The following is a 13,276-nucleotide window of genomic DNA, read 5'->3' as shown; positions in this document are numbered from 1 at the left end:
AGCTGTCCCAGGAGAAAACCCTAAGCTCTGAGATAATTGAGCCCAGGGCTCCCGCCTGGTCAATAAGCATATAAGGGGGTTCGAGGTCAGGTGGGGTGGAAGGAGGGATCCTTCCAAAATGAAGATAAGGTAGTAGGGCGATATCTGTATATTTATTGGAAGCTTAAATCAATCTCATTTGATCATTGCTGATTTGTTTGTAAAATTAATCCAAGAGCTCATTCTTCATTGACAGTGAGGGTTCTAAGACATTCAAAGTCCAGAAAAGGAACTTTAAAAATTGTTAAAACATTCCATGTGACTTCAGTTGTTCAACTATAATCATACAAAGCTCCAAGAACACTTTTGTGTGCTAAAAGAATGCAAAAACAACTTTGTTCAGATCTGGGTGTGCGTTTACTACTGGAAATGTGATGCTTTCTTGTTGCACTGCTGACTCTCGGTGCACTTTAACACTTGGAAGGGCACTTTGGAATTAAAAACTCATGGCTGCCATGTTGAAGTGTCATTCCAAAATGTAGTGATCAAAATTGACCACTATAATGGGCTCTCTTGAATGAAGAAGTTTGAGAAATACAACTGATGGACAATAATGGAAATGATTCTTTGAGAAGGGAAACTGTTTGGTGTTACAAACTGCACTCAAATTGAAAGGGCTCATCCCTATGCTCTAATCCCATTTAGAGGGACCCTCCAAAGGGATTAGGGCACAGGGAGAGAGCCCTTTAAAATAGAATCCACACTCTAATGGCAATATGTTGTACTGCCTGTAGTAAATGTGCATCCTTGCGATCTGACGTGGGAGTTTTTTGGTGAACTAAAGTGTTCAAAAAGTGTTTGTGTAATACAGCTGAACAACTGAAGTCACATTAACTGTTTATATATATATATATATATATATATATATATATATATATATATATATATATATATATATATATATATATATATATATATATACATATACATATACATATATATATATATACACACATTTTATGACAATTTTTTAGGGTTTTTTACCTTAAATTTAGATATGATAGTGGAAGTTACAGACAGGAAAGTATTGGGAGCAGAGAGAGGGGAAGGGTCGGCAAAGGACCTCAAGTTGGGAATCGAACTCAGGTCGCTGTGAGCACCATGGTATTTGTTTGTTTCCTTTATTTATAGAACACATTTTAAAACAACAGATGTTGACCAAAGTGCTTTACAAAATGACCAACATAAAAAACTATACACAAAATATGTAAAACAGATTAAAATTAATTAATTGCAATCAAAAAGCAAGAGACAGAAGGTGAATTTTTAAATGAGACTTAAAAGCACCAAGGGAAGAGCATGACCTGATATGTAAAGGCAGACTATTCCAAAAACAAGGGGTTGTGACAGAAAAAGCCCTGTCACCTCTTGATTTTAACCAAGATTTGGGAACAACTAGCTGAAACTGTTTTTCTGACCTGATTGGCCTCAATGAAATGTGCCAGTAAAGAAGCTCACTAATATAAGTAGGTGCCAGACCATTCAAACCTTTAAAAACAAATAACAATATCTTGTATTGAATTCGAAATTGGACTGGGAGGCAACATGGTGCTATATGTCAGCGCACTTAACCTCTATTTTAGGTTCCTTATATTTTTGGTTCCTATTCTGGACTTTGAACGTCTCTAAACTGATGTCAAATTTTATCTAAAATATCTTAATTTGTGTTCCGAAGATGAACAAAGGCCTCAGGGGTTTGGAACAACATGAGGGTGAAAAATTAATAAAGAATTTTCATTTCTGGAAACAAAACACTAGATAAAACCTTACCTTTATTGATGGAGGTGAGGATGATTTAGTGGTCTGAGCGTCTGGCAATCCAGCTGGTTCTTTGTCAGTAAGTGATGAGAGATCTATATTCAGGTCCGATATGGATTCATAAATATTCTCAGAATCTGGTGACGGCATTGGTTCTGAACTGGAACTTTCACTTTCAGGCTCTATCGGGGACTCCAACTCAGGAGACTTCCGGTGGGGCTTGGTCTCGTTTAGGTTCTTGATGATGGGGATCTCCACAGGTTTGGCAGGGATAGGTCTATGTAGAGGATCGGCTGGGCTGAAACTGGGCACTCTAAACTTATCAGGCACCATTTCAGTTGGTAGACTACTATGAGAGCCGAAGAGCAGATTAGGAGCATGACTCATTCTCTTCTTCTGCTTCGATGAATCTGAAGCAGATACCGAGCTCAGGGAGATGAGAGAATCTGAAGGTCCGCCGTGTTTGTAAGAAGGGGGCTCGTGTAGATCCAAAGGAACTCCAAACGTTGACATGCGGTTTTCTGTCTTGTGGTAGTTCCCTTTGGAGCGAAGTCTAATTGTCACCTCATCTGCTTTGCGGGTCTCTGTTAGGTCAGGCACCACAGGCTTCACATCAGGACCTGGAGGCTCTCTGTAGTCTAGCGGTGAAGGAATGTTGGGCGGAAGCTCTTTTACATATTTCGCAGGGATATAAAATGGCTTGGCTCGTTCATCTTTGCAAACATGCCACCAGTGATCATTTGTTTTGGCCAGGAGGACGTAGCGCTCGTTGGGTTTAATGCACACCATGTGGCCGTCGCGGCCCTCATATTCATATTCAAACTCCACCAATACCAGGCCAAGAGTGTGTACGGATGTCATCTTGCCCGGCTCACCCATTCAACCCTTGAGGGAATCAAACTGTAATCAAGACTCAGGAAAGGCCCTCCTGTGGGTAGAAAACACAAGAGAGGATTATAAAAAGCAATTGAGCAGAAGACACAGATTATTGTTCATTTGTTGCTTTTACATCTGAGTCATGACCAAAGAACACCTGCTTTATAAATGCAATAACAACAGCACTTTGGCTGAACTTTCCACTGCTCCAGCTGTTCAGATGTTGCCCAACGCTCCTGATTTTATGACAGTAAGATACTACTCCTTCCACAATGTTTTATCTGCTTCTATGATTCGTCACTGTCCATTTTGCAATGCATTCCTCAGTAAAAGCACATTACATCACAGAACTACATACCACAAGCTCTAGGTCATTTTAAGCTAACAGTGGAGATGCCAAACCTACACCTTTTGTCAACATCTTATGTTTAACCTTAGAGAATTTAAGGCAGGCAACTGTGATGCAGTGCAGTGATATGGACGAATAACTGAGGTAAAATGTCTAGTTCTGATCAATGACCTGAAGCAACCAATCTAGCGTGACCTTCACTGTTGTTCAAATAAGATAAAACGACCCTTTTTGTGAAGTTGTAGTGTTTATAATGTTCAGGATAAATGGAAGATTTTCACTGAATTTAAGTCTAAACCAATCAGACATTTATATATTAGCTAATATTGATTAACACTTTCTCTATTTACTTAGTACTCTACATACTTTAAAGAGATTCACCCTTGACGCAACAACAGTTGTTTAATGTTTACCAAGCGTCCTCTATCTCTTGTTAATCAGTTGTGTGGTTTGACTTCTGCCTGAGATGGAAAGGAAGTTGACTGTAATACGATGGACCGATAACAGCATGGTGTGAGCAATTAAAGTGCTATTTAGATACCGTTATGAACAAACTACGTAGAAAATCATCTGAGATGTCAAGGCATAGGCAAAGGAAATGCTGTTTATAGTTGAAATTAAGGAACACTGATTGGTCTGATTACAAAAGCATTGGAGAGGTGAGGCATTTTTACAATCCTACAGTGCAAATAGTGCATTGCTGCAGTTTGTATTTACAGCGGGGAAAATAAGTATTGAAGCCGTCACTATTTTTCTCAGAAAACACATTTTTAAAGCTGCTGTTGACTTTGAATTTACACTGGGTGTTAGTAACAACTAAAGAAATCTATATTTGCAAAGAAAACTAAACTAATTACATTACAAATTAGATTTTGTGTAATAAAATAAAATGACACAGGGAAAAGTATTGAACACATGAAGAAAGGGAGGTGCAGAAAGCCAGTGAAAGCCCAGACAGCAGCTAAAATCTTTCAGTAGTTCTTCAGCAACTCTCTTCCCTTCATCATTGTAAATTAATATTAGCTGCTTCAGTCCAACATCTACATTACCAGGATGATGAAGATGAAACCAGAGGGGACATTTCAGCACACTGTAAAACCCGATAAGTTAGCACAAACTGTTTGAGGAAATCAATTGGGGCAAACATTTAAGTTTTGACACAAAATGGTTTGAGTACTGTAAACTTATATACTGTATATAAGTTTTCATTATTAGCCCCCCGTTTCATTATTCAGTTGTCAAAAGTGGTTTCTATCAATTAAGGAACATTGCCATGTTGAAGCCTATTCTGTCTTCTAAAAGAGTTGGAAACCATCATCAATGTTTTTATTATGTCCAGATTGGACTACTGCAACTCTTTGCACTCAGGAGTTTCACAGGCTTCAATTGCATGCCTGCAGCTGGTTCAAAATGCAGCTGCTTGGCTTTTAACTGGGACAAAAAAAATTCTAGTATCTCACCAGTTTTATCATCTCTTCACTGGCTCCCAGTCCAATTTAGGATTCAATACAAGTTATTGCTACTTGTTTTTTTTTTTTTTTTAAGTTTCAATGGTCTGGTACCTATTTACATTGGTGAGCTTCTTCACTGGCATACTTCACTGAGGCCAATCAGGTCAGAAAACAAGTTTCAGCTAGTTGTCCCCAAAACACTGTTGAAATCAAGAGGTGACAGGGCTTTTTCTGCCACAGCCCCCCGTCTGTGGAATGGTCTGCCTTATTAGGTCGTGTTCTTCCCTTGGTGATTTTAAGTCTCATTTAAAAAAATCATCTTCTGTCTCTTGCTTTTTGTCTTATTTTTATATATAAGAATAGATTTTGTAAGCTGGTCTTTTTGTAAAGCACTTTGGTCAACATCTGTTGTTTTTAAATGTGCTCTATAAATCTATAAATGCTCTATAAAGCAAACAACAAACAAAAACAGTAAATGATATTTTACAAGATATTTTTCAAGACACTTCTTTACAAATTAAAGTGAGAATTAAAGGCTTAACTAGGTTAATTAGGTTAACTAGGCAAGTTAGGATAATTAGGCAAGTCATTGTAGAACGATGGTTTGTTCTGTAGTTTATCGAATAAAAAAAAATGCTTAAAGGGGCTAATAATTTTTACCTTAAAATGGTTTTTAAAACTGCTTTTATTCTAGCCAAAATAAAACAAATAAGACTTTCTCCAGAAGAAAAAAAATTATCAGACATACTGTGAAAATTTCCTTGCTCTGATAAACATCATTTGGGAAACATTTAAAAATGAAAAACTAATTCAAAGGGGGGCTAATAATTCTGACTTCAACTGTATATATACTGAGTCATATACACATATTATTTGTATTGATATCCTCAAATATTTAGACTAATATCTAGTAGTAATTTAAAATTTAAAGTTCAGTTATCAACTCGGTATGAGTTCAGTTAAAAAGTCTAAACAACTATAAAGCTACTCAAATGGTTTGGTATTGCTTCTAGAGTTAAGTTAACATTACATTAACACATTAATTAATTTATAACTCATTAGGTTTGAGTTCTGCTTAATATAATCAGTTTATGAGTTACCATAACTCTTTTTCATTAAGTCGAAGTAACTTTTTTTTAATTATAAATTAAACTAACTTATTTGATTTGGTGATTTTCACTGTTAGGTTTTACAGTGCAAGACAAGGATCCAAAACACAGCCAAGGAAAATCTCAAATGCTTTCAGAGAAAGAAAATCAAGCTGTAGAATGGCCCAGCCATTCACTTGACTTGAATCCAATATAGAATACAAAATAAGGTCAGATTTGATAGACGAGTCTCACAGAACCATCAACATTTTTATACTCTGTGCAGGTCTGTGAAAAGGAAAAAATAAAAATAAATAAAATAAAATAAAAAAAAAAATCACACATGAGAAATGCATGTGACTTTATTTTCCATTTAAGGCGTCTTTAAGCTTCCATCACCAAAAAAGCCTTTTATATAAAAGTATTAAATACGTTTCAGTAGTTCAGCACTTTCTCCTTGTGTCATTTGATTGTTATTACACATAACAATTTTTTTCATGTTTTTTTGTTTGTTTTGTTCAATTTTTATGTTTGTATTGTTTAGGTTTTTACTAAAATCTGGTTCAATTCCATGTCAACAGTTCTTCTAGAAACAAACATGACTTGTTCAATGCTTATTTTCCCCTCTGTATCTAATGACCACTATGTCACATGATCTTTTGATAAAATATAGATTTTGGCAATGGCTTGTTTTGAAATACTTCCTTCCTCTTAAGTATCTAATACAAAGTGTGTGTGAGAAAGAGGAATACATAATGCATTGTTAGCAACAAAAATGTGCTTTCTACTGATTTAAGATGCGCGTGTTCCTAGTTATGGATATTTTGTGATTTAAGTAAATGCTTGGCTGACAATTCGGGGCTTTGTCAGAAGCTAAGATGTCAAGTCTCATTGTGCCATGTTTTAAACATCCGATGTGTTGTGGCTGTTTGAAGCATGTCGCAAATCAAAGCAAGCTCGCTTCCTCAATCAAACAATTCTCCAAGGGTCTTATATGTACAGTAGGTCTTTAATGTCTAACCAGAATGATGATTCCCAACTTACATGAGCTTGGGGACATCAACAGATAAGCAGCATTCAAACAAAAAAATATCTCCACATTAAATCATTTGTAAAATATGTTTTCCAATTCCACATTACAGTATGTGCATTCACTTACTGTTTTTCTCTGCGGGTTTGCATTTCTCAAAACAGTGTGTACAAACAATACCACACAACAGATTATCTTAAAGAGCCTGCATCTGTCAACATTAGTGTAAACAGAATTGCAAATTCACTGTGTACACACAAGATAAGTCAAAATGCATTGCTATCATAAGATTGTTTTTACTAGTAGCCTATTTCCTGGTGTAAACTTGGGCTACAGTTTTGATGAGTAGTTAAGATAGTTAAAATAGTGCTATTTATGGCTGTGTGTGGGCGAGAGAGAGAGAGAGAGAGAGAGAGAGAGAGAGAGAGAGAGAGAGAGAGAGAGAGAGAGAGAGAGAGAGAGAGAGAGAGAGAGAGAGAGAGAGAGAGAGAGAGAGAGAGAGAGAGAGAGAGAGAGAGAGAGAGTATGTATGTTGTACTACCAAGTAAATGATTACAGTGTGTACACTCTCAGAAATAAAGGCACGAGAGCTGTCATTTGGGTAGTACCTTTTCAAAAGCTACATGTTTGTACCTAAAGAGTTGACATTGGTACATCAAAGGTACATTTTAGTTGCATTTGGGGTATACTGATATTTACCTTTGAGGAACCACTGTGGATTCTTTAGGTACAAATACGTAGCTCTTGAAAAGATTCTGCCCCACTGACAACTCTCATACCTTTATTTGTGAGAGTGTACATTGTATTACAGTACAGTGCACATTTTGTATAAAATATGAGTTCTGCTAACAAAATGTTTATTTGATTGAATACATTATTTTCCCAGTATCAGCTGCCGCATTTGATCCTCTGTTGTTGAAAAGTTATGACTGAAAACACGGTCCACAATAGTGGCCCTTATTTCATTAGAGATGTGTCAACATACAGTACTTGGCCTCTTCTATCTCTGTTTTTGTTACACTTCTAAAGTTGTCTTCTGTCTTGACAACTAAATATTCATGAATTGTACAGTACCTCCAAGAATACTGATTGATCACTGGTTGATCTAATGCAGAAATGCCCAAACTAGGGCCCGGTGGGCAAAGTTGGCCCATGGTAACCTTTGATTTGGCCCGCCATCAGCGTCTAAGAACAGATAGAGAATAATAGGGATGATTTCCAGATTGTCAATTCAAATTTAATGTAAGCTAACTGAAATTAAATGTTTCAATTAAATGGTGTAAATTGATCAGATTTTTGTTTAAATGTACAGACTGTCACCTGACAATGCAGTGATTTTACTGAGCAGTTCAAGGCAAAGGCAGATTCTGCTTGACTAGTGTATTCAGCATTGAACTCCACTGTTTTATAAATGTGATTGGTTCTGTTTTTATTGCAATAAGTTATCATTTAAAAAGTTATACTGCATTAGTTAATACCATTTAAAGTAATATTTTATTTATTTTGAAATATTAGGAATAATTATGAAATTAAAGATGACAAATTTAATGCAATTCAGTTTGGTATATTTATCTTCGGCCCACGGTTCTCAATGATGTGTGGTTTTTGGCCCTTCATACGAAAAGGTTTGGGCACCCCTGATCTAATGCTTTACTATAAGTGAAATCCAAAATTTACTTGTACAATTCATCAATTGAGTACACATTTATTGGAAATAAAGACTAATAAAATTAGGAAATATGCTTGGAAGTTTATGAAAAGTTCTACCATTTAACCATTTCTACCATTATCCGCAGTCCGAGTGGGAATGGGAAGATCATTCCACTGGCGAGGAACATTAAATGAAAAGGTTTTGGAAAGTGACTTTATAGCCCATGCGATGGCACCACAAGACAGTATTTTGTATAGTGTGATATGTTGGTGTAACTCGACATGATTAAACAACTGATGGTGCAGAAAACAACAGATAATTGTGCAAAATTACTTGTATGAACGTAACAAAGCATGTGTCTAGTAGTAACTAGTCTCAGAAGTGCTGATGTGTTGACAAATGATGTGGAGTTTGAACAAGCTTGGATTAAAACCATTAAACCAATGTGACTGAAAAAAGAAAAACAGTTTATGCATTTGCTTTTGTGCAATTAGTTAACATAAAAATATTTAAAGCAAAGTGTAAAAGGGTGTATCTCCAGAATTTCTTGTTAAACCTGATGTCTATTTATGCTGGGAGTGAGTGAGAGAGTGAGTGAGTGACAGACAGAACCAGCTGACATTAGACTCAGTAGTTTTGAGAAGTACTATATGTAAAACCATCTTGTCCAGATTCTAGAAACTAGAATTTAAAACTAGAATTTCTTACAACTAAAAATAAGGCAAATGTATTTCCGTAGCTATATCTAAAAAGGAGAAAACTCTTTGTAATCTGCTGAAGACTTTATCAGCCTCGTGCCAAAACAACATCAGCTGCAGTATTTAAACAAGTCAAGACACGTCTCCTGAGAGACAGACAAGATGAAGAATGCCACCCTTGTACATTTGAAAAGCCTTCCAAGACAGTTTGTAGACAAACAGAGGCATCCGTCCACAAACAGAGAACTAAACATAAGGGCAGATCACCTTCGAACGTCATAAACCAGGGGGTCTCAGACAAGGCCTACAAAGAAGCACAATGCACCATTCCAGTAGAGCTACAAGCATTGCTTTATATTTGATTCTGAAAATATATCTTCTCCATAATGACATGCAACCATGCCAACATTAATCTCTGACTGATACTTGGTGTGTTTTCAACAGGGGGAGAGCTGGAACCTGTTTGACAACGTCTGTGCTAGGAGTTGAACTGATAGAAAAGCCAATGCATGATTCATCATGTTGGGGCTGTTCAAAAAGAAATCCGCTTGAAATCTGTATTCGGGGGGTGGGGTGGGGGGGGGGGGTGTTCTTTCAGCTGAAAATGGCTGTTCGGGTAGAACAATTGGAGGAGGCTGTTCCCATTTAGACACTGTTTAAACACGGAAACTCCTTGTTTTTTCTGTTGCCTGGCTTGCTTTGACCTTGCTGTGCTGTCTGGTTCTTACACAGGATGTTCATAGTTTGGGGGGGGGGGGAGGGGGGGGGGGGAGTTTCTGTGTGATGTGTTCAGTCACCCTGCAGCAACCGGACATTTTCAGAATTAAATTCAGGGCTATCCTAACACTTCATATTATCTTCTGTTGCATTTAGTGAGCCTGTGGTCTTCAACATTCTCTTTTAGCTTTTGAATAGTCTTTGTGTGTCTTTCATTATGGAACATAAAACTTTAAGAACCAAAAATAAGTATTAAAAGCTGTTGGCCTCCACTCCCCTTCCTTTTAAAGCGAGAGTGTGCCAGAGATTGTGTATGTATTTGGTGTGATAAACACCCTTGCTTGTTATTGCTCGTTTTAATTTGGGCACACACGCACTCAAACATGGACCAGGCCGCACTGCAATGGTCTCAAGCCTGCACTGCACTGTAAAATAATGCTGGGTTTCACACTATCAATTTGTGTTGGGGCAACATGAATGATTTAAATTTATTAGTTTTTACAGATTTAAGTAGATTAAACATAAAATAATTAAGCTGTTCCCCCCAAAAAAACAAGATTTGTGCTGTTTCAGCTCATTTTAAATAAGTAGTTTGAAAAAAATTGCCAAAAAATTTTTTAAAGTGTGTAATAAATGCTGGGTACCAGACAATTGATTTGTGTTGGGATAACTTGAAAGAATTAAGTTAACTTATTAAATTTTACAAATTTAATTTGATTGAACATAAATCAATTAAGTTGTCCCAACGAAATCTCACGAATTGTGTTGTTTCAGTTCATTTTAAACAAGGATGTCCAGGCCCGATCAAATGGTTTCAGACTCGTTTGGAATCGGACATTACTTCCCGATCAGGAGTCAAATATATATACATACATACATACATACATATATATATATATATTCTCTTTATTTTCTAACACATCTATAGGTATGCAGTGGGGCACAGAGCTAGACCTCTTTCTTGACTTCACACAGAAACAGCAACGTATGCGGCATGACATCACTTTGTTGCATAGATGCTATCGGTTAAACGCGGGCAAAGTAGAACACTGAAGCAACTTGAAGCGGAAAGCACGAGTATGTCTGTGGTCTGGAGGTATTATAAAGTTGATGACGACAACGTTGCCATAGCAAACTGTGAGATATGTAAACTTGGGATTGCCTGCCTATTAAATAAAAAAATAAGAAACATCCTGGATCTGTTTCTTTGCTCATCTTTATCCTTTTTTTTATGTATTATAGAAGTACCGGATCAGGTTTCGGTATCAGTAGATATTCAAAATCAAATGACTCGGAGGCAAAAAAAAAAACCTGATTAAGACATCCCTAATTTTAAATAAGTAGTTTGAAAAAGCAACAACAAAAAAATAGTTTTGAGTGTGCATGAATTGTGATATAAATAAAATGTGATGATTTTCAGCATTTACCATCTTCGTTGTGCAGAGTTATCATTTGGTTTAACCTCACAATCTTTTACGATGCAACTTTGAGATTTGATGGTATAAATCGCTATTATTTTCATGGAAAAGAACTATCTGAATTCACCTTCTGTGTTCCCTGAATGAACGAGAATCATACAGGGAGAACAAATAAATGAATCTTTCTTTTCAAAAGTTAACATTTAGCGAACCCCATATGTGCAAATGATTGCTACTAGTATGATTTTAAAGGGTTAGTTCACCCAGTAATTTTAATTCTGTTATTAATTACCCTCATGTGATTCCTGAGACCTTCATTCATGTTTACAACATAAATTAGGATATTCTACATGACTTCTGAGTGCTCCCTGATCCTCACTGTTTGTCAAAAACATTCCATGTGACTTCATTGTTTCAACTGTAATCGTACGAAGCTCCAAGAACACTTTTGTGAACAAAACCAACTGTAAATATGACTTGCTTGACTATATTTTTTTCTGCCTCATCAGGTCACGGTGCACGTTTACTATGGGCATTATGATGTATTGTCATTAGGGTCAGCAGTGCAACACACAAGTGTAATAAATCCTAAAGTAAACGCGTACACTGACCTGACAAGGAAGACATAGGGTGACAAAGTCATTTGTACAATTCCTTTGGCACACAAAAGTGTTTATGAAGCTTCATATGATTACAGTTAAACTGCTGAAGTCACATGGAATGTTTTGACAATGTTTTTGGCTCCTTTTCTGTACTCTGGACTGAATCCCTCAGGGCTGTTGTCAATGGAGGATGAGGGAGCTCTCGGATTTTATCTAAAATATTTTAATTTGTATTCCGATGATGAATGAAGTCTCAGGTAGGAATGACATGAGGCTGAGTAATTAAGGACAGAATTTTCAATACTATGTGAACTAATAACAGTGGCCTCAGAAAGTCTGAAGGATTATTCCAATGTATGCAGATGCAGAAGGCAGAATTAAGATGGTCTTCTGAATGCCAGGCATGGCTGCACCAGCTCTGCGGTGATCCAGCTTTCCTCCACACCCAGACCCAGCAGCCCAGTCACCTCAGGAATGCAGAAAGAGTGCTCTGACTCTTTTTGAAGTCTACACACAGCTAAAATGTCCTCTCACAGGGAATACCTTAATCGTAAACGCTGCAAATGAATTTTGCATGCACGCATACAGATAGATTCTTCGTCTTTTTCTTAACAGACTCTACTGAGCGGTCGAAGCTTCATATCTGAGACGGTAATAATGAGAACCAAAGACTGATTTTCAAGAGTCAGCTTGACATGTGACACTGATTCAAAACAAAACTTCAACCAATAAAACAGATTTGAGCTCATAAAACAACAGAAGAGCTGAGCACAGCAAGAACAGGAACAGTTCTCACATCACAACCTCAAATAGCTCATTTTGTAAACTGCAACAAGTAGGTACAAGACTGAAAAATCTAATGCAGATGTTGTACTTATCTTGAACAGATTTTTAGGAAAAACCTGCACATAAAATGCAAAGTACCTAAAGACAAAACAAACCCTGCCAACATCTAAAGTAATCAAAGTATTCAAAGGTTTACCTGCATAGGCGAGATTGCCACACCATCTTCTCAACACCTTTGATTCTTTCTCTTCTCGACCAAGTTACATTCGTAGGATCCTTCTCCTTTTGTTTGCTTTAAATCTCTTTTCCTTTCATGGAAGTTCACGCTACTTAATGCCTTATACAGCTTTCAGACTTTCGCACAAGCACTTTGACATTCCACCTACAGTACAGCTCAAAGTTCCAGTTCTGACAGCTCTTGCTCAGGGCCAGTGTGTGTGTGTATGTGGGTGGGTGTGTATACATGCTACAGCTTTGTGCCAGTTTCAGCTTGCCTGCCTCCTCTGTCTGCATTCATTTCCTGTTCCAGCACACACATCACAGCTTCAGAAGCATGAGACAGTTAGCAACAGGAAGAGAGAGAGAAAGAGAGAGAGAGGTGTAGGTATGGTTTAACTGATTTATTAGGATTAAAAGAACTTTAATTATTAACCAAATGTTACTTCACAAAAGCAATAAAGCATTGCTGTATTAAACAACACCAATGATGATGGTCCTTCTCAAATAAGTGCAACAATCGAATGTTCTGCATTGTTACCATTTGGTTCAAATTGTGTTCCACAAATCAGGTCACCGGAAAGTTGGTGGGTGAAA

The 13,276-nt window shown here is 37.0% G+C and overlaps 1 protein-coding gene across 3 annotated transcripts in view; it reads right to left on the bottom strand.

Moving 5' to 3' along the window:
- arhgap27l (Rho GTPase activating protein 27, like) overlaps positions 1–12,948 on the bottom strand; it is a 45,325-nt gene extending 32,377 nt beyond the window's left edge. Inside the window, exons 1-3 of one of the 3 annotated variants that reach the window (XM_056453363.1) lie at positions 12,660–12,947; positions 7,666–7,776; positions 1,810–2,725 (exon numbers count right to left, since the gene is read on the bottom strand). In XM_056453363.1, coding sequence (XP_056309338.1) covers positions 1,810–2,676 — 867 coding nt within the window. In that variant the 5' untranslated portion in view covers positions 2,677–2,725; positions 7,666–7,776; positions 12,660–12,947. Of the gene's footprint in view, positions 1–1,809; positions 2,726–7,665; positions 7,777–12,659 lie in introns of all 3 variants that reach the window. The other 2 variants (XM_056453364.1, XM_056453362.1) reach the window with 2 other exon arrangements.
- Positions 12,949–13,276: the final 328 nt, after the last annotated feature.

Source organism: Danio aesculapii, chromosome 3 (assembly GCF_903798145.1).
Source record: "Danio aesculapii chromosome 3, fDanAes4.1, whole genome shotgun sequence".
In the NCBI taxonomy this organism is placed as follows: domain Eukaryota; kingdom Metazoa; phylum Chordata; class Actinopteri; order Cypriniformes; family Danionidae; genus Danio; species Danio aesculapii.
Note: the sequence above shows the minus strand (reverse complement) of the source record. Positions and strands in the feature narration are given on the sequence as shown.